Source organism: Hippichthys cyanospilos, chromosome 13 (assembly GCF_059441005.1).
Source record: "Hippichthys cyanospilos isolate Australia breed blue-spotted pipefish chromosome 13, RoL_Hcya_1.0, whole genome shotgun sequence".
NCBI lineage: Eukaryota > Metazoa > Chordata > Actinopteri > Syngnathiformes > Syngnathidae > Hippichthys > Hippichthys cyanospilos.
The window spans coordinates 18,227,525-18,249,196 of record NC_142381.1 but is presented as its reverse complement, the minus strand read 5'-3'; the positions used below and the strand labels follow the sequence as shown (position 1 = coordinate 18,249,196).

General features: G+C 37.8%; 1 protein-coding gene across 1 annotated transcript; it reads right to left on the bottom strand.

The window, feature by feature from the left end:
• Window positions 1-4,241: 4,241 nt before the first annotated feature.
• On the bottom strand, window positions 4,242-21,554 carry spdl1 (spindle apparatus coiled-coil protein 1). Its single transcript, XM_088431699.1, has 14 exons — window positions 21,514-21,554; window positions 19,787-19,957; window positions 19,241-19,417; window positions 17,415-17,609; window positions 17,169-17,309; window positions 14,703-14,801; window positions 13,107-13,217; window positions 10,459-10,599; window positions 9,757-9,860; window positions 8,978-9,098; window positions 8,782-8,848; window positions 8,521-8,670; window positions 7,682-7,757; window positions 4,242-4,602 (listed from the first exon to the last, which is right to left on the bottom strand). The coding sequence occupies exons 2-14, from the start codon at window positions 19,940-19,942 to the stop codon at window positions 4,458-4,460; spliced, it is 1,683 nt and encodes a 560-aa protein (XP_088287825.1). The 5' UTR covers window positions 19,943-19,957; window positions 21,514-21,554; the 3' UTR covers window positions 4,242-4,457.
• Between the last annotated feature and the right edge of the window lie 118 nt (window positions 21,555-21,672).

The window sequence follows — 21,672 nt, the reverse complement described above, 5'->3', positions numbered from 1 at the left end:
GACCCATGGCTAACCCATTCAAGTTTGAATTAAGCAGTAAAATGCACTATAATATGGTTTTGTAACCACTCGTTATAGCACAAAGCTTTACCATGCCACCATTTTGAAACAAGTGAGGCCAATCAATAGCAGACCAGCATTTCCGTGAGGAGACGTCGACCAATAACATTTTAGTGACCCGTTGCATGGAAGTAGTTAGAAACGCCTGCAGATGGAGACAAAACAAATATAGCCAATCCCCACGGGTCATGACAGTTGTTTTTGTCCCAAAGCCGGGAAAATACCGTAAAGAGGGGACAAAAAAACTTAGTATTCCTCATCGCAACATGAAAAAAACGTAAGCCAGGGACCCAGGGGTCTACTGTATGTGATAAAATGACAGTTAAACGTGGCAAACGTGACATAGGGGCGGCATGGCTCGGTGGTAGAGCGGTCGTCTCCCAGTCGAGAGGCTGGGGGTTCAATCCCCCGACCATCATGACCATGTCGAAGTGTCCTTGAGCAAGACGCTGAACCCCTAATTGCTCCTGATGCTGAGTCATCAGTAGGTAAATGACTAGTTAGTGTAAAGCACTTTGAGGACCCAAGGTAGAAAAGCGCTATATAAGTGAAAGTCCATTTACAGGGGTTACTAATTTTAAAATGCCATACCAGATTTTGATGGGACCCATTTTGGGGGACCCCTGGAGTTGTGTAGTGTCTTCCAAGACTAAATCAAGTCCCACAACAGTGAAGTATTGATGTTTCAAGGGGACTACATTTTTTTAACTTTTAAGACTAGATTGGGAGGAGACAGCATTTCCGGGAGACCTGTAGTTAGTAAGGCTTCTCCACGATTCGTCTGATGTTGTGATACCAGTGGGATACTTTTTAATTGTAAAAAACAAACAAAAACAGGTCTACTTGAATTTATTTACAATATGCTTATACATGTTAATTAGCTGTTGCGTGTAAAACCCCAGGTAAAAACAACAAAATTAAAAATTGGTATGGTGAGAGATGATTTGGACACCACCATCGTCCCTGTGCTGATCAATCATTGTAGGTTATGATACGGACCATCTCCTCGGCAGCGCTTTTGTTATGCCGCGTTCAGATGGAGCGCGAAGAGCGGACGGTTTTGTATTGTAGTCAACGGACTTCGCGCGACGACGCGTCAATCCACACGCGGCACATACTTCCACGCGATGCGAGAAGTTAAAAAATTGGAACTTTTGTCGCGTGGCGTCAGCCAATCAGCTGCAGGAACGTTCAACGGCTCACACAGGGGGCAGGAATGAATCATGGCGGCTGCTTTGTGGTCACCGGAGCTACCCAACACGGCCAGCTGAGCTTTCAATACAAAAACGGAGCCAAGCAAGAGCACCCACCTGGGTTGTAGAAAGGCAGAAGGGAGAATTTGGGACAACTGGTATGTGCAGCATTTGCTTTTTTAACAGCTGTTGAACTGTAGTCACTGTGCTAAGCTAACAATAGTACAGCATTGACAGCGCAGTATTTAGCACGATATCGGCCAATTGATTGTGATATTGATATTTTCTTTTTTGGCCGACGAGTATTGCCATAAAGCGAGGGACACGCAGTGTAAAAAAAGGAGAATAAAGGTGCTGTCGAAGAAAATATTGGCTCTGACACATCCCAGAAAAGAGAAAGTTCTTAGCAATGCTCTCCTTTCCGGATCCGCTGTAAAGTGCGCAGCAAGCTCACTATCCTCCCCTCACGTGACACTGATGCGTGAAAAGTGAACTTCATCTTGATCTCGCGACAAAACGCCTCACTTAAAGCGTAAACGACGTGCTCCATCTGAACGCGGCATTAGGATGGACCCATCCGGCCAGACTGTGAGGAGGATCCTTCCCAATGGCTTCACCTGCTGTCAATACATCTTGGCACATTGTGCTTTTTTTAAACTCAGCATGCACTTCAACCCGTTAAGCCTGGAATGGCGCTCCTCCCACCTGTGGTCCCTTCTGAAGGTTTCTTTGTTTTTGAATTGTTCCTTCCCCTTCTGGGAGCTTTGTTAAGGGGATGCTGTTGTGTACTTATGAAGAAAAGGAGTCTCTATATGAATTCTTTTCACCCTTTGAGACTGGTGATTCAGGGCTATACAAATAAGTTTGATTTGATTTGAAACCAACCCGTACAAATTGTATTTTTTTTTTCAAAAAAAGTTTTTGTTCTTGCTGTTCTTGAACGTTGTTCTTGTTAAAATTTTGTTAATTCAAAATTGTCATTGCTGTGGCTTCTTGGTCTATTAAAGAATTTTAGTCTTCTTGCAAAACATTTTCCACTTTCATATACATACTGTATATGCTATATTACTATAAAGGGTTATGGCCACAACACAATAGAACTGTCATTGTGTTTGAAGTGCTTCCCCTAATGCCACTGAACATTTTGAGTGGTTGAAAGAAAAAAAAAAAAAAAACTTTCTTTCCAGTATAACTGTCATTGCCAAGAAAAGGGAATTCATAGATTTTTTTTTTGTTTTGTTATTGACTGATTCAAAGCTGTGTCATTACTCAAAAACCTTTACACGGTCCCTTTAATTTGTTTGCACTTGAATCAAGTGCAAAAAGCTCTGATATCTGACCTTGAATACTTCCGAATCAGCATATAAAACAATAAAATTAACTCGAGGATTCTAAAAATGTTAGATTCTCTTCATAATTTTACATTCACTACAATCTAGTGACTAGATTGTCCTGGGGGAAGATAAATATAGAAAAGCTAAATACACGTCCTCAAAATTCTTCTTACCCTTGTGAATTTTGAATATTTTTGTGTCTGTGACAAACTGATTTTTTTTTAGTTTCTTTGTGAGTCATATGTGACTTAACCAAATGAATGAAAACAATACATTACGCAAGATATTCTTAATTTCACTGTGATGTGTTATGTTGAAAATTATTAATCCCCCTGTCAAAATCTCAACAAAAATGTCCCAAATGTGTACATTTTGATGCTAAATACGATTTCAAGATGTCACCAGGTGAATAAACGCATGTTTTAAAACCAATGTTGAAAAAAAGAAGAAAACGTGATTTTTTTAGAAGAGTATAAATGAAAGAAAAAGTCTCCCAGTCATACTGGGCTTCTGGACATCATGGTCAAGAAGAAAGACCTGCAGGAGGACCTGTGTTAGAAGCTTGTGTGTGCCCACAGCAAGGGAAAGGGTTACTAGACCATTTCCAAGTGGTTTGGTATCCCTGTGGCAAATGTCTAGAGCATCATGAACAACCATATGAGGTTCAACACTGTTAAAAACCTCGGTGAGTGTGGCAAGACTTGTAAGAGGTTACCTCCAGCATGTTTCTAGATTTTGGTCAACCATCCTGTGGTCTGGTGAGGCAAAGTTAGTTATTTGGGCCTATGAATGATTAGTAAGTCTGGAGAAAAAAAGGAGATGCTTATGAACCAAAGACCACCATCCCTACTAAAATAGATTAATGGGAACACTTCTCTCCTCCAGTGGCACAGGGAACCTTGTCAAGGGTGAGGAAATTATAAAGGAAGGAGGATTACATTGGAATCTTTCACAAAAACCTGAAGGAGTCTATTGAGAACATCCAGCTCAGCCACAACTGGATGGTCCAGAAGGACAATTATCCGAAACAAACTGCTAAGGCAGAGAAGAAAGGGACAAAGACAATGATGTGAATGTATTACAAAGTCCTGACCTGAATCCGATTAAAAATTTAGGTGAAACTTGAAGATGAGAAATGTGGCTCTTGAAGCCTCTACCTGTGAACAATGGGCCAATATTCTACAGATGGAATGCAGAATGCCGGTTGACACATAGAGGAATGGTCTGCGAGTAGTTTTAAAAAACAAACGCTATGGTATTTGATTATTAATTAAGACATTGGACTAGGGTATGAATAATTTTGAACATAGCATTTTTTTTTTTGGTTTGGTCCATACATAAATACCTGTTAGATTTTGAGTTTCTTCAATTGTTTGTTGTTTTGATTCTTTTTACTTGTTTGTTCGCGTAGAACTCATGAAGAAACTTGGATAAATGAAAAGGTTTTGTCACAAAAAAGAAAAAAACAAAAGAAATTTTAAGGTATGAATAATAAGTGTATGTATGGCTATATCTGATGTCGCTGAACATTTTGAGCGATTGAAAGTATAAATTATATAATTTCATACATGACTTAATTATCACGCCTCAAAAGTAGATGCTACTACAAAGAAATGGGCTTGTATTTTCAATATAACTGCTATTGTCCAAAAAATGGGCATGCATAGAAAATTTTATTGATATGAGTTGTCACATTGCACACAAGTCACATTGCACATTTAACTGACGCTATCAGGGATGGGGATGCTGTTTCGCAGTACTGCATCATACTGAGAGATTGCTATTATGCTACCTTAAATAAAATTACAACAAAATTACAATTACAGGGAAAAAAAAGAATTAAAAATGCTGATAATATTAGTACTGATCTCTACTGTGGAGAACACTTGGATTCCATACTGCTTTCAGAGCTGACATGCAACATCTCAACATTTTGTTTTGTTTTCCTTTTCTGGGTTTCATCTTGCTCGTCGCGCTCTTCTTTTATCACCACATTGCGGTTGATCACATCAGAGCTGAGAAAGAAAAAAGAAAAAAATCCAATCCAATACATTTCTGATGCTCTTTAGCAAGGCATTGAATTCCTGGACCCTGCTCAGGTGATGTAACAAGCTCAGATAGCTGACCTTGAATACTTCCGAATCAGCATATAAAACAATAAAATTAACTCGAGGATTCCAAAAATGCTAAGATTCTCTTCACAATTTTACATCATTTTGAGTGAACTGAAATAGCTATTGTAAACTGTAATTACGTAAAATGAATCAAAGCCTGCAACAGTCGTAGCAATATTGATGGAAAATGCTTGTACTTATTCTAAAATCCTCAAGTGAGTAAACTGATGTAGTGTTGGGAGATGTGGAAAACATCTACCACAATAGAGGCAATTTTAGGTAAAAACAGCAAACATGTACTATCTTTTTAGTTATTCTATTGAAAAAACAGACAACATTATGACCGCTTTCTCAAGTTATTTTGAAATGGGGAGCAGACAAGTATCAAATGAGTATCAAATGTATCAAGTAGCACTGTTAGGATTATCCAAGCAAGGCAAAGAAGTCGAAATAGACAACTAGGAACGGGGGTTCACACGCACCCAAGGCTTTTTTCAGAAAAGCACTTTTGTTTGTATTTTATCTTTGAATGGTCTACACTGCAGGGGTGGGCAACTGCATGTTTTCCAGTTTTCTCTTCCTAACACACCTGATTTAAACCATGAGCTCATCAACAAGCTCTGCTGGAGCTTGAAAATAATCCTAATCTTTTGACTCAAGTGTGTTTGAGAGAGAAAATCATGCAGGACACCGGCCCCCGAGGCCTGGAATTGCCCACCCCTGGTCTACAGATTTGGAAGGGTTTGGGTCAGTCAAAGAAGTGTTGAAAGTGGTGGTGACTAATATAAAAATTTAGAGTTTTGGCTTTCAAAATCATTTTAATTTTGTTAATGGGAATAATAAAAATAAATAAGGGCTATAATGATGGGCACGTGTTACAGGTGGAATATTTGAATCAGCTAAAAAAGGATGAATAAAAGGAGCGAATATAGTGTCCATTAGGTCATTAAATGAATTTCGATAGCTGAAACGTCGGAGATTTTAAGAATATGCAAAAAATTGGTATAGCAGGCAACGTCCTGTCAGTTTGGGTCACTTTCTGTTGATTTTGTCACACATTTGGATCACTTTTGACTCACTTCCTGTTTATTTTAGAGTATTTTCGGGCCACCTCCTGTTGATTTGGGGGCATTTAAAGTCACTTTCAGTTGAATATGGGTTAGTACTAGTTGAGTTTGAGGCCCCTCCAAGTAAGTTCAATTGGGATAACTTCTCGTTGAATTTGGGGTAACTCTAAGTCACTTGACACGTTCTTTTCACTTTTGGGCACTTGTGGTTCCCGTTCCCGTTGATTTTGGGCCACTTCATATTGATTTGGGGGCACTTCAAAGTTGCATTTGGGTCACAGGAAGTCAGTTGGAAGTCACATGCAGTGATTTAAATACTCCAAAATCGGGAGAATCTAACCCAAACTCAACAACAAAAAAAGTCACGCCACAAGCTCAAATTTTGCAGATTCCAAAAATTCCCAATGTTTCAGTCCCCCCAAAATTCAATTTTAAGACATATTGAACAATATATTCCCTCCTCATTCAACATTTTTGACTGATTGAAATGTTCCATGTCTATCAATGCTCACATCATTTAAGCATTCTCATTCATAAAAGTAATGTTATTTTCAAAAGATTTTCACCTCCGCTTTCCACATTTCTTTAACCAACATCAAAAAGTACAACTCCTTTCCGGTCATAGTGTATCATCGTGAGCTGGAGTATACCTAGAATAAAAAGTCTTGACGAGGCAGGACAGGGAGTCATTGCTGCTATCAAGTACCCCCAATCGATCCAGAGGTTGCGGTTTAAGGTGTTGGCCGACACTATAGGCAGGGCTGCCTCAGCGAAGGTCATCCAAAAAAAGCTTTATTTCCGAGAGGGAGGAGTTACTGGGCTAGCTCAAGAAAGTGAAGCTCAAAGGATGGATAACTGACGTATATATGCCCAGTCAACTTCAAGGGGATGCCAGGTCAAACATTCTCTTTACAGTTCGAAAATTCTATTTCTGGAGAATTTGTGAGCAAACGCTGAGATGCATTAAACGTGTGGAATGATCAGGAAAATATTAAAGGAAGTAGAATTGTTTTGAATGAGATGGGATGAAGAACAATGATCTGCAACTTGTTGAAGCTGGAATGGTTTGAATTTGGAAACAAAGAAGTCAAAACTTATGGTGAAAATGAAAAAAAACATGAATTGGGTTTTTTTTACATTTATTTGCGGATTTAGTAAATGAGAAAAAAAAACGGGCTTAGTGATTCTTAATCTGACAGCAGTTTTGCCATTTTCACTGTCAAATTCCGAACCCGAGAGCCTTTCTGGTTCTAATATCCAAGTTGGCCCATTTCTTCTTTCTTCTCAACAATGATCTGGCTTGTCACTCAGTTGGGCATGGAATGGCCCAGTAAATGACTTGACGTCACATCCGTTGCCAAAATGGTGCCGTCTTTAAAACTAAATAGCATGAATTTGGGTGAATTGTTTTGGCAAATACAAGACTAGACGCAAAAATTGGAACACCAGATTTTTAGCAAACTTTACCATATCATATTTGTGTATTTACTAACCAGATTCCTTAGCGTGATTAATATGATTTTGGGATTGCAACACAAATATCCTGCAAACAAGCCAAATTAGCATCACACCACCAAGTGTTGCAAAGGCTAACTTCAAAATAGAAGCACCCTAAAGTTATTGCATTGGTGTCAGTGTAATTTGGTGAGATTTTATTTTGAAGCTAGCCTTCATGTTGGTGGCAGGCTTTGAAAAATTGTTATTGCAGGTATATTGGCATTTTTTAAGTGAAAGTGTACACAACAAAAAATCTAGGATTTTCAAGTATCTCTGCAGCCAAATATTGCAGTCGTGTGAGTTTTTTTTTTTTTCTTTTTATCAATCTGCAAACCTTGGGTGGCTCAAACCATTGTGCATGATTTGTACAGTTCATAGATCTGTTACACCGCTATTAAGCACTAGAGTTTGCTGACCTGGGATTGGGGATTAAATCAGGGTTATCACCACTGATTTTCACATGCTTGGCTGATTGAGGCTCCATGTCAAATCCTAAAACAAAACAAGAAGATTTTACTGTATGTTACTATCAGACGTGTTAGATAACAAATAACGAAAAAATAAATGCATCTTTGCCTTGAGAAATTCTTTGTATTCATCATATTTTCATTTTTTTTTCAGCAAACCTTTTATTTCTACAAACATTAAAATTTCTATATGCATGTTTGTATGTACATATACAAACTCCTGACAGTAACACAAAAAATAAGGCTAATAACATTCTTGTTTTGATTGTGCTTGCTCGAGTTAAAAAAACATATATATACATATATATATATATATATATATATATATATATATATATATATATATATATACATACATACATATATATATATATATATATATACATACATACATATATATATATATATATATATATACATATACATACATATATATATACATATACATACATATATATATACATATATATATACATATATATATACATATACATATATACATATATATATATATATATATATATATACATATATACATATATATATATACACACACATATATATATATATATATATATATATACACACACATATATATATATATATATATATATATATATATATACATACACACACACATATATATATATATATATATATATATATATACATACACACACACACACACATATATATATATATATATATATATATATATATATATATATATATATATATATATATATATATATGAATAAACACACACACACACACACATGTTGTCTCACCAGTGGGACATTTATTTGTTTCAGGGTGAGGAATCACTGTATGTGTGATGTCTGTTTTCGTCTGCACATCCTTCTCAGGCACAGTTCCTTCAAATGACGGTGCAGCATCTAGTTTCTCTCTTTTTCTCTTCTGGGATAATTCAGATGACTCTGCAGAGAAAAGTCAGTAATAATTATTGTAGTACTTGGAGGTAAATAAAAAGGTAAACAAACACAATTATTATTATTATTTTCCTTTTCTTTTTTAATCTATCTAATTACTTTTGGGTTCATATTTGTGTTGAAGCTCCTCCACTTGAAGCTGTAATCTGACTTTATCACACTGGGCCTATAAGAAGGAAACAAAAATCAAGAAAAGCATATAGAAAAGGTAGAAAAACTACAGTATATAAAAAAGTGTGTTTGTGTGAATGCGTGTGTAAGGGTATTTTTATACCCTATCAGTAAAGCTTTGTACCTGTTTGAGAAGACGCTCATTTGTGAAGAGTTTCCTCTCCAATTCTAGTGCTTTCTGACTTTCTAGCAAAGACTTCTTCCTTTGCCAGGAAAGTTCATCTCCCAAACGTTCCACATCCTGACTGCACATGTAAGATGAAAAAAAGCAAAGTGCACTTGGCCATAAGTTATCTTTGCAATAAAGTTAGTGATATTGGACATCAGGATGATCCTTGAATGCACTTTATTCTAAACAGGTGAATGTATTTGACCACGCGTACATTTTTCAATACCCATATCCAACTGCTCAGTGTTTCAGCGGTCAGGTAACTTGCTCTTCTCTGAGAGATCTTCATCATACTGTTTCACATTTTGAAATCATAAGACAGGAACAATTTATCAACAATACTTTGCCAATGAGAGGCTTCAGGCAGTTTATCCTCAGAGGAAAGTGGCTACTGAACTTAGGGTGTCAGAATGATATCACTGGGTTGCAAACATAGATATAGAGACTGGAATTGTCAGTGGAAGCCACATCCAATAAATGCCTGGATGTCTTTAGAAAATTTCCAGACCAAAAACCTCTGGAGAATTTTGCCATTCAGCTCCTTGATGTTGTTCATGCAAAACATGGTGAAACACTTAACACTTGGACAAGTTCATTCAAATGTAAAGACAACTTCGAATTAACATCCTAACTGTGAAGGTTACAGTGTATTTTACATTAATTCTGAACTGGGTACCAATGTATTTATTACAAAAACCATTTTGATCACACCATTTTTTTTTTTAAAGACTCACATTGTATTGTCAAGTTTCATCTTGAGCAGGTCAGAATAAAATGTTTCATCCTGACCATTAGCAGTTTCTGATGCTGTATTACTCCCCTTGGTCTTCAGCATGACCTACAGTATATACGAACACATACACACATACTTGATTAATAGTTCATCTTAATATTTTACGAGCAACTAGACATTTCATAAATGAGGAGTGAAAAGTGACATCTTCATTGCCGCATGAACCGTCACACATGGTGTCCTCACATGCCTTGCACAGGACTTTACAAATTCTCTTGACTGCTTCACTTCTTCGAAAAATAAATGTTTCATGTGGTTGATATGGGATTCTGATTTGTATAGCAGGTGCTGCCCCCCCCAATGAAAAAACAAACACAAGCGATTCAATTTGTAAATAACTGTTGAATTGTAACTAGGGCTGTTACTATTCATTTTTTAAATTGATTATACAATCAAGAGAGGGGATATGGATTCTCATTGTTTATTGTGTTCTTCACATAAAACATTAGTATTTCTACAACTGGTGCCTCATACATTTTAAATGACTTATCCCAACTGAAGCCAAAAATTTCCACTTATCAAAAACTTGATAAGGGTGATTCAAACTTTTTCAGCAGTAAGCTGTTCATTCCCACTTTCCAAAAACGAGAGTTCTGAAACAGTGTCTTGCCAGCACATAAAAGATTCAAGATAAACACTTCACCTCAATCTTTTCCAATCTCTGTAATTTTGTCATCAAAAGTTGTATCTCATCATTCTTCTCTGACAACATGGACTGCAGTCTATCCAGCTGAGAGGGGTCAGCCCTTAAACATCTGAGTTGCATCAGAGTGGCAATGTGGACCTGAACAACATATGGATGATGAAAATTATACTTAGGCCACATTGTCACATTTAGTCACACAATTGGATTAAATGAAATTAGTTATCACAAATTCATTTGACTGCTCGCCACATGAATAGAATAGAATAGAATAGAATAGAATAGAATAGAATAGAATAGAATAGTGTCAGGCAGTGGCGTACTAAGGAGAATTGTGGAAGGTGTGGACTCAAATACAATAAGGCAGACAGGTGGGGTGTGCTCAAAATCATAATCTAATATAAAGAAGACAACAAAGATCGACGACTGCAAAAAGTCGACGTTCACAAGACCGTTGGAAATCTCTTACCTAGATTTCTTTGTTATCATGTTTGATCATGTACAGCAGTGGTCCCCAACTGGGGGGGGCTTGTTGCTCTAAAAACCACATCATCCTTCTCACTATGTATGTAATGTCAACAGCGGCCAGAGGCGGCGCCAAAAAACAAAGATCAAGCACAAACGTATGAACTGTTAAACTAAATCATCTCCAAAACATTATTTCGGGTGAAGACCACGTGGCCCGGTACCATTTGATCCACGGACCGGTACCGGCCCGCAGACTGGCGGTTGGGGACCACTGATGTACAGATTTGACTTTAATTCAACGTCCCGGCCGCTGCTAGTATGACCGCAGCTGCGCGAGACTTCAAACGAAAAGGGCTAACTGTTCACTTATTGTACAGCACGCGTCTCCAAACTCGGTCCATGAGGGCCGCTGTCCTGCATGTTTTCCAGGTATCTTTCCCCGACACACCTGATTCAAATGATGAGGTCATCAGCAAGCTCAGCAGAAGCCTGACGATGATCCTGATCTTTTGAATCAGGTGTGTCGGGGAAAGGGTTAGCCAGGGCCAGCAAAGCCTTCTCTGCTGACCTAAAATAACCTGACATCATTGTTATAACTATAATAAACTATAATAATTATAATAACTATAATGAAGGTCAATTTCATTTTAAATTTATTTTTACTAAATACATTGGGCCCTGGGTTTACGAGATTAATTCGTTCCGAGGTTGGGATTGTAAAACTAACTCGACGCATGGCGGGCAATTCAAACCAATGTTAAATAGCAAATGCGTGTAAAACCCCAGGTAAAAACATAAAAATTGTATATACATAATACATTGGTATCAAAATACTCTAGTATAGCGAGTGTTATTTATATATAATATACATGTATACAATTAAATAACATCATAAACAAAAAATACAGAAAGGATGTATTTACCTTTGAATGGTGTGACACCTTGTTATAGCCATATTCTATAGTGAGGACAGCCTAGCCTAGCTTAGCCTTCTTCGTATTTCTTGATTATCTCCAGCTTCGTTTCCATATAATTTATCTTCTTCTCTCTTTAACATCACTAGCAATCTTGGGACCCATGGCTGACCAATTCAAGGACTCAGAGGCGAACAAAGCTTTAACATTCCGCCATTTTGGAAACTGTGCCAAAAAACTGCCGTGGTAGACATCGTAAGGTGAAAAAACGCAAGGCATGTACGTCATAAACCAGGGGATCCACTGTATGTATTATACTATAAATATATTTTTATACATAAAATTATTCTCCATATTTTGTTCTTTTTGTGTCTTATTATATCCATTTGGTTATGCTGCTGCTAGTGTTGTCGTTTTAAGTTGGAGTTTTTAGCCAATTACATTTCAGCTAAATTGTGTCGCCAGACTGTATGTAGTCTGCCTGCTCCTGGAGGCGCCTAGGGCCTTCGCTTCAAAAGTTGAGGGAACGAACTATGAGCAACCATTTTTCTGACTTGCCGTTTTTCTGGGTGGGTGAACAGGGCCGTGAGCTGGTCTTTGCCATTTTTCTGGCTGGCTGGCTGGGTGGGCTACCAGGGGCGCTTACCCTAGCAGATAGCTCCGCTGGGAATGCCTTTTGTTTGCAAAGGATCGATATTGTGTTTGGAGCTACACTGGATTTGCAAACTTGAAAAATTGTTTGTCCAAGGCAGCAATGAGACACCAAAGCAAGGCTGGACAAACCTTTGGGGACACTCGAGTGGATACACTGTACTGTACATCTCAGTGTGAAGAGAAAGAGAACATGAAAAGGTCAAAAAAAATCTGGAGGTATTGAAAAACCTGATCGATTGTGCCCGCGCCGTTTGTTTTGGTGAGTGCAAGCATTTTCTTTATTTATTGTTTCATTTTGTGTGATCTTATTTCGTTCATATTCAACTAATAGGAAAAAAATAAAATGATGTTCTTACATTAAACTGCAATTTGTGTTTGAACTTTGTAAAATTTTGTGGATATTTATTTTAAATTATTTTTAATTATTTTAAGTTTTGCCAGCATCACACATAATGACAAGTTTTAATTGTTGATTCAGTATATTATCATACAGATGTCTTTAGGTCATGTCTGGGATTTTTTTTTGCAGCTTGTACAACTGAGGTATTGAGAAATTATTGTGTTGTTATAGGGTTAATGAAACGCAAAATTTGAGTGAAAATGGTACTATACCTTCATACGCTGCAACTGCTGTTTGTTAAACACATCTTGTCTTTGAAGTGACTCATACTGGACCTTCAGGCTGATAAGCTTTCTTTCCATTTCAGCACGTTTATCCTCCAACTGAAATGAATAGTAAAAGTCAGAAGCTCTTGGCATTATTATGGCTAATACTGTATAGTGTACAAATTTACTGACAAAAGTAAGTACATCTTGTGTTGGACAACAATGTAGAACTCATTAATGGCTAAAATGCAATGAAAGAGCACATCTAACAGTGTGAATGCACTGTATCTTCAAAATATTTTAACACACAGCTATTGATGTCAATACGGTTGGCAACGCAGAAATGAAAATGTCCCGACTTGTGCCACTGTGTCAATATTTTGTGTGGCCAGTTATTTTCCACAGTATGAGGGTCACTGGCTTGCAGGTGTCTGAGCCCAGCCATCTTCGGGTAGAAGGCAAGGGACAACCTGAACTGGTTGCCTGCCAATCGCAGGGCACAGAGACAATCAATCAATCACACTAACAATCACCCATAAGGGCAATTTGGAGTGTCCAATATACCTACCATTTATTATTATTTATTCTTTTGCTTTTGCAGTAAATAGTTCACTTGGTCAAAAATATTTTGTAACCTGTATCAACCCTGTAAAAAGTCAAGTTAACATTTGCTGGAAGTCGATTTAAATGTTTTTTTGTTCAGTTAATGTTAAAAAGGATAGAATTTTAGGAATATTTATACAATTGTCATAGAAAATTATCTCATTTATAGTCAACACAGCAAGTGTGTGTGTGTGTGTGTGGGGGGGGGGGGCTGCAAAATGTCTCTTTTCTTGGGTGGGGCTTTGCAAAAAATAATTGAGAAGAACTCCTCTAGGGACGTGAAATGTCACCTCCCTGGCCAGGCAGGAGCCTGAACCGGATGTGTGAAGAAGAGAAGTTACAGTTAGATAAGAGTAAGGCACACCATCACACACAACTTGGCTCTGATACCAGTCCACTCGAGGGGATCTGGACAATCTTCCATTCTGGAGTTGCCCATTTTGAAAGGCACCGAGCAGGTGTGGGCCTACTTAGTGACCCCTGGCTTGGTGCCTGTGCATTACCGTTTACATCGATGAAGGAGAGGTTAGCCTATCTCCACCACAGGGTGGGGTAAAGGGTCCTGATTGTTGTTTGTGCTTATGCTCCAAAGAAGAGAACAGAATACTCACCTTTTTTAGAGTTCTTGGAGGGTGCGTTAGAGAGCACTCCCCCAAGAGATTTATTCTGCTGGGGTCTTAAATGCACATGTAAGAACAGTGGGACCGAGAGGGACGAACCAGTCCTGGAAGAGTGGACTAGTTCCACACCCTCAGTAATTTTCTCAAGAGTGCATGGGAGTGAGTGCACGTGTTTTGTGGACTTGGTGAAGGCTTTTGACCATGTCCCTTGGGGAGGTCTGTATAGGATAATTTGGGAGTGTGGGATATCAAATTCAACTATTTAAAGTTTGTAACCAAATCAGAATGTTTCTATTCACAATAATGCACTCACAAAAAATATGTTAATGGTTGTAATTTCCAAAATACAAACAAATCTGGTAGCCCCTTTGTGTTTCACCTCAGCAAAAAGTGAATTGCCTTTGCTGTTTGGATCCTGGGCCTGTTGTAGAACGGTTTCCAATCGGTCCTGCAGTTCACGGTTCGCCTCACGAGAATTCTGTATCAAAGAAGACAGGTGAAGAAATTAAACCTATGGAGGAGCGTGAACTACTCCACCAGTTTATACAAAAATGGCAGAAGGCTTTAACGCCCAAGACCTCAAAATCTTCTCTTGGCAGTATTTGAAAGGAAATAACAGGAAATAAATACAGGTTTGGATAAACATTTGGATTCACTGACAACTTTGGCCCCGTTTATAGAGGTCATAATTTTACAAACCACATCATCTTCATGTTTTTGGGCATTTCATAATATGAGGTTTAACATGAAACATTGAAGAAAACCTTTTATTTTGTCAAATAACTAATTCTAGGGTGATGTGCTGTTTGCCAAGACAAAAAAAAAAAAAAAATGCTGCTTTTGGTCATTATGTTATTAAGACTGACCAACCACTGTTGTGATGTCCTTCTTTTAGCATGTTATCATTATTAGTCTTAACAATTAATATTTTTACTATATTATATTATTATAATTGCTATAATAATTATTACTATTAGGGAAGAGTGATAATATCAATATATCAATAAATTGCAATACGAAGTGAAGCAATATGCATATTGCAATACGACATTCATTTTCCAACATAACGCATATCTGTTTTGAAATGTCTTATTTTCGTAATATTTCGTTTTTTTATATCAATCCGCTCCGGAGTGGCTTTTATGTATCGTGTTTTACATAGAAATCCTCCCAAGTGCTTCAAAAACACGACATTAAATGTTGCAATTGTGTTGCGTGTATGGTGTGATTGAAGAGCTAGAGCTTGGCCGAGTGAGAGAGTGCAGAGGAGGTGCATGCGCAGCAGGAGAGGAAGTTGTTTGGCCCGGTAGATTGCTATGTTGTTTTTAAATGTAATAAAAGTGACGGCTAATGTCGAGCCTGCCATCCCACTGCCCATTTTGTCAGCTGCAGGCTCCAATTCGAGCCAACGTGTGAGGGCCGTCTACCCTGGAGAGGGATTTTCCCCCATTTCCCGTACCTACGGCCACGGAACGAACAATACATTACCTTTCCAGTGAGGCTATGTACCAAAGCAGCGGAGGAAGGCAAACAGCAGAAAATGAAAACTCTCCTGTTCAAGTTGTCCGCAGTAAGCTCTTGTAGGTGTTCCAGGGAAGTGCAATAATATCTGAGCAGCCATATTCAAAAGCAGTAGAATCTCATGTTGCGTTTGATTCAAATGGGACTTTGGAATTTTCTTTTTTTTTTTTTTTATTTGATTTGTATGAATGTATTGTATGTATTGTATTGTATTCTTGTATAAGTAATTTTCGTGATATAAAAGGGAAAAACGTACAGGAGTAACCGTCTCTCTGATCAATTACAATAGATCTGTCTTTGGTTTTTGTCATATTTTTTTTCACCAACACAAGTGACGTTACAGACCTGTTTCATTTATGGTTGAAAAACACTGTCACCAAATTCCTGCGTGAAAACTTGTGTCAAAGTGCCACCTGTGTATTCGTGCCACATGCCATCTGAAAGAGTATTCCCAACTGCTGGGGACATATTAACACAGTCAAGAGCATGCTTGAAATGAATGTTTAATGTGTGCTCAATGATGTGTGACTTCTGAAAAAGAATAAAGAGAATTTGTCTATTTTAATAATTTCCTTCTGTTTTTTTCAGTCATTTTAATATGCCTTTGATGTATTTCAATATATTGCAATACACTTTTAAGAACCAATACCCAACCCTAATTATTATGAACAACAATTTTTGGATGCTTATTCAGCCTGATTACGCCTTTTTTTGTTGTTTTTGTTTTTTTATAAAGGTTGTCACAAATGACAAAACCCAAACTGGTCTGTAGCGCCAGCTAAAGTGGAAACATAAAAACCAATCTCGATATGTTTCACCTAGGCCTACAAAAATTGGTAAGCACAAGTACTACCATGAGATGTTAAAAAAAAAAAGCATGTTAAAAATCAAGCGCATTCTCCTACGTACTCCATTGCACGTTGAAACGACGACCTAAGAAAAAAAGTAGCCAAAATCGCTTTCATGTGCTAGTGTTGGACTTTATTATTTATTTAACAATTCATCTGGTCAGAAGAAACTACTGTATAAGTAATAAAGTACAGCGCACTTATAGCTTAACATATAAGCTTGCAATGTGTTAGTGACAGACTGACAAGTTCGTTTGTTTTGGTTCAAAAAAAAAAAAAAAAAAAAACTGACTGTAAGTGAACGTAAGGGGCTCAGAGTGCTGGCGAATGGCTGCTGTCAGACCAGCACAAATACATAAAACGCCCACCTCTGTTAAAGATCATGTCTGGCGTGAAAACCTTTCAGTTTCAGCTAAAAGAAACTAAATACTACACAGTCACGCTACAGTAGGGATGACTGGCTAGTGGATATTTACCTCTAAAGCTGCATACCAGGTGGCAGCTTCTTGGTTTCTTTCTTCTGTGGCTTGTTTGAGATTGTGCTGTAGGCTTTTATTGGTCAATTGCAGCTGTTGCTCTTTGTACTCTGACTCTTTTAGTGCCAGTTCCAACTCCAACTACAACACAAAAACCATTAAAGTCCTGAAATCTCAAATGTTGTTTCACAAACAGTACATTCCCATTTTGTGAGCAATACAAGAGTGCATACATGTCTCCTTCACCTTTAGGTTCCCTAACTCCAGAACTTTTTTCTGCAGGTCCAATAATTCTGATGTCGATGAACTCTGAGTCTCTTCATTCAGATAACGTAGCTCCTCCATCTTATTTTTCAGCATCTCGGACTGCGATGCAAGTTTTTCCTTCAGCTGTTCTTCAATCAGCTGTGACTCATCCAGAGCAGTTTGTAGAAACATCATCTAAATGAATCAAAAAGTAATTTCTGAAAATATAGACTAGGGGGAATATAAACATGCTATGCATATATTAAAAAGGCCTGCAACAAGTATTACATCAAATTATTCTTTTTTTTGTATAAAATTTGTGTTTTGTTTTTTTTCCTTTTTAATTCAAAAACAGAGCAATTATTTCACAATGAAAATGCATGAACCTATTTGGAGTCATTCTGCTGTGGTCCATAGAATGTCAGAAAACAGGCAAAAATGGTGAACATTGTTTTCCAAAGCACTTTATTACAACAGCTAATGTGAAGTGCCAAATAAAGATGAATTGTATCGCGAAATGTTTGCAAATGTATTTTTTTATTTAATGAAGATAATCAGACAGAATGAACGGAGGACTATAGTAGGGCTGGGTGATAAATCGAATTAAGTCAATCAATTTGTGTACAAGCTATGATTACAAATTAGTAGCTATATATTATTTATTTTTTAAAAATATTATTATTTTTAGTTGTCGATTAATTGTCCATTTATCCATCGATACATAATCTACCACCCATCTAGATTCGGGTCACGGGAGCAGTAGCTTTAGCGGGGAAGCATAAACTTCCCTCTTCCAAGTCAATTTGTTCAGCTCCTCTGGGGATCCCCAGGTGTTCCCAGGCCAGCCGAGGGACATAGACTCTCGAGTGCAGGGGTGTCCATTGTGTCGACCGCTGTCGACCAGGGGCCCGCCTAGCTATTGTTTGTCGACTGCAAGACATCGCGCGACATGATATCCGGGGGGAAAAAAAAGAACAAGAATCGAGACAAATAGAACACCGTGTCTTTCAAGAATACGGGTCAGAATGTAGGGCATCTTGACAAAACTACAGTGGCTTGACAGGGAGTAGATTCTCAGCAAGTCTCATTGAACTTCTGGGCGAACAATCTTAATAAAGAACACATCTCATCCCATAGTTACTGCCTGGTTAATGTGTCTCTCCTGCCTTGGTCATTTTATTTTATTCTTCCCTGCCAGAAAGGAAACCTGCCTATCGATCTTCCCCTCCATCCTGCCATTACTTGTGAAAAAACTCCAAGACACTTGAACTCCTATACTTTGGGCAGGCTCTCATCCCTGTCCGAGAAAGACAGGTTTTGCCACGACGCGGGGGACATGCAAGAACCACACACACACACACACACACACACACACACACAAATCAGGTGCTGTAGGAGAAAAGATTGGCCATGCTACAATCCAGAAAAGAAGTGGAAATTCTCCTTGATGCTCTCCTTTCCCGACCCACTGTAAACTAACGAAAGGATTTTTTGCATTCGGACTGAACGCAACATAGGAGCTATTTAAATAAATGTGACGAGACGACAAGAGCATTCTTGTACCTCCTGTGCCTCTGTGACACATCAGAAAAGTTGCATGTCACGCCCAGTTTAGTCCAGTCAAGTCTAGTTCAGTCAAGTCCTGTCTATCCCAGTCCCCACCCATTCTGCCCTCCGTGCCTGCCTGGCTCTCTTTAGCATCATTTGGGTAGCAGGTATGCGGGATATTTGTGAGAGGCAGGTTACACCCCATACTGGCTAGTATGATACGGCTACAGATACAGCTAGTATCATTTCTCTTTAAATCAATCCATACATCCACCTACCTTGTTGTTGACTTCATTAAGAGTCACACGATGCTTTCTCTCAAGTTTTTCCTTTTCATCATCTATGTTCTGTTGATGATGTTTCTTCAGACAGTCAATCTCTGACAGCAACACTTCAATTCTCTGGGTCTTCAGCGCCATGTCCTTTTGCAGTTTATACTTGTCTTGCTGAAGAGCCTTGAACATAAACCATAGCCGCAGAAGAACACTCCATGTCCAAACAAAATCTTCACAAGGCAAAAGTATAATTGCATAGGAAATTTTGTTGGTGTCAAAAATGAAACTGTATAGAAGATAAATATCAAGGATTTATATTGGCTCATTAGAAGTCACATTCAACCATTGGGAATTATATGAAAAATAAAAAAAATAAAAAAATCACTCCCGTGATTCAGATGTCAGTTTGTCTAACAGATAATGAAAAATCCTAACCCCGAGAAACCTTAAAAATATCTATGTCAGTCATGAAAAAAATGTTGGCCTGTGTAATACAGGATGTCAGCAAATTAGAGGAAACATATTATACACGAGTCATGAATGTCATACCTCCTGCGCATTTGTCATCTCTATTCTCTCCTCGTCAAACCGAGTTTGATTTTCTGTTAACTGATGAAGCAGATCCAAGCTAGCATCAGAAGCCTGCTGGACTTGCTCCTCCTTTTGAGTCAGTTGGGCCCGGAGAAACTGTATCTCATCCTCCATTGCTGTGTCAGATATCTGATGAGAAATATGTTTATAAATACAGGTTTTCAACTTCAAATTAAGGCTTTACACAAGAACACAATTTGTTGTATGTCTGGCTGTAAAACAGAATTAATCATGATAATTGATGGCGGATTATGGGAAATTGTTAATCCATGGTTATCATCATGAGACTGATTGATTTGAATTTAAGTATGTTCCAATAAAGAGTCCAAATGTGATAACCTCAGCAGTGTATCAAGACAAATTGTCTCTTGTTCTTTGTTATTGGAATAAAGGCATACCAAAATCAGATGGCTTCAAATTATAATCTGGCGATATTAAAAGAAAAAAAAAAAGGAAATCTGTCAAAATGCTAAGTGTGTTTGGAAAGGCCATTCAGCCCTAACCCAGTGAGTACAAAGAATTTTGAAGCAGCAGCATTGATTATTGTGTGTGTGTGTGTGTGTGTGTGTGTGTGTGTGGGGGGGGGCATTTATGGATAATGTTTATTTATCATTTAAGATCTGGTTTAAAAAAAGACGCGTTCAAATTAGAGTGAAAAAATTATAACTTTATTTAGGGAATGGCAATAATTCAATAATGTATGGCCACCCTATTTGCATACAGTACAAAAATCTGGGATATACTAAATATTTTGACCAGTTTGGACAAATTACAAGGAGCTCAACACAGTTGGAAGTTTAAATCAGTCAAAAAAAAATATAGATGAAAGGTGGAAAAATAGAAAATCTTTTTTTTTTTTGCGGGTATTTTGAAAGTGAAACTTGAATTTCTGAACTTGGAACCGGTTAACTTGGTTAAAGAAATGTAGAAATTCGAGGAGAGAAACTGTATTTTTTTTTTTTTTGGTTGGGTAGCATTGCTCTGTGCCTTGAAGTTCGAGAGTTTGTTAGTTATTGGGTTACAATTTTTATATTGCATATTATTTAATAATTTTATGTACATAACATGTTGTTTAAATGGCGCAAAAAGAAAATGGTGATGATGTCAGGTTATTTTCACCGTTGTTTTCTTGGTCTTATGATGGCAAGTTAAGTCAAGTGCGGTTGTAGAGGTCCGATTTTAATAAATGATGTATTGTTGTGAAGGATTTTTTTAAGTAATTTGGAAAAAAAAATATTGAAAGGAGTTGAAAAATATCCAAACAACTTTGAGCCCGTGTCAGCCAAATGAGACAGACTACTTGAAACCGTGCGTCAACAACCTTGCTCAAATCTGTGACATGTTGATTACAGAATGAGACAGTGGAGTCTACGCAACTGATTCAAACATTTGTCAAGCAGTCTGCTGAAGGGAGACACCAAACGCTCAACCAAGGCTTGGCTCGCTGTTATGAAATATAAACCCAAATGAAGAGACTGAATCACGATTGGAGGATTGAGATGCTACGACTATCTGACTACCGAATGTCACCTTTGGGGCTTTGGGACTATTTTTCAAAATCAATATGGCAAAATTTTCAAAAATTTCACAAGGCTTCATCAACCCATATGTACTTCGCACCGGTTAAATGCAGAAAACTAAACTACAGAGACTATTAAATAGGTAAACAAAAACGCTTAACTCACGATACTTCCGTGACAATAATCCCTGACTCTCCCGCCACAACTTCGACTTCTTCTTCGTGTTCGTCGTTTTCTTCTTCGTCGTCGTTTTCTTCTTTGTCGATGTTTTCTTCTTCGTCGTCGTTTTCTTCTTCTTCTTCGTCGTCGTCGAAGTCTTTTTTT

Coding starts and splice junctions, on each gene's coding strand:
- spdl1 (XM_088431699.1), bottom strand. CDS start 19,942: ATGGAGGATGAGATACAGTTTCTCCGGGCCCAACTGACTCAAAAGGAG. Junction 17,610..19,240: donor TTAATGAAGTCAACAACAAG/GTAGGTGGATGT, acceptor TGATTCATTTAG/ATGATGTTTCTACAAACTGC. Junction 8,849..8,977: donor ATGAGCGTCTTCTCAAACAG/GTACAAAGCTTT, acceptor TCCTTCTTATAG/GCCCAGTGTGATAAAGTCAG.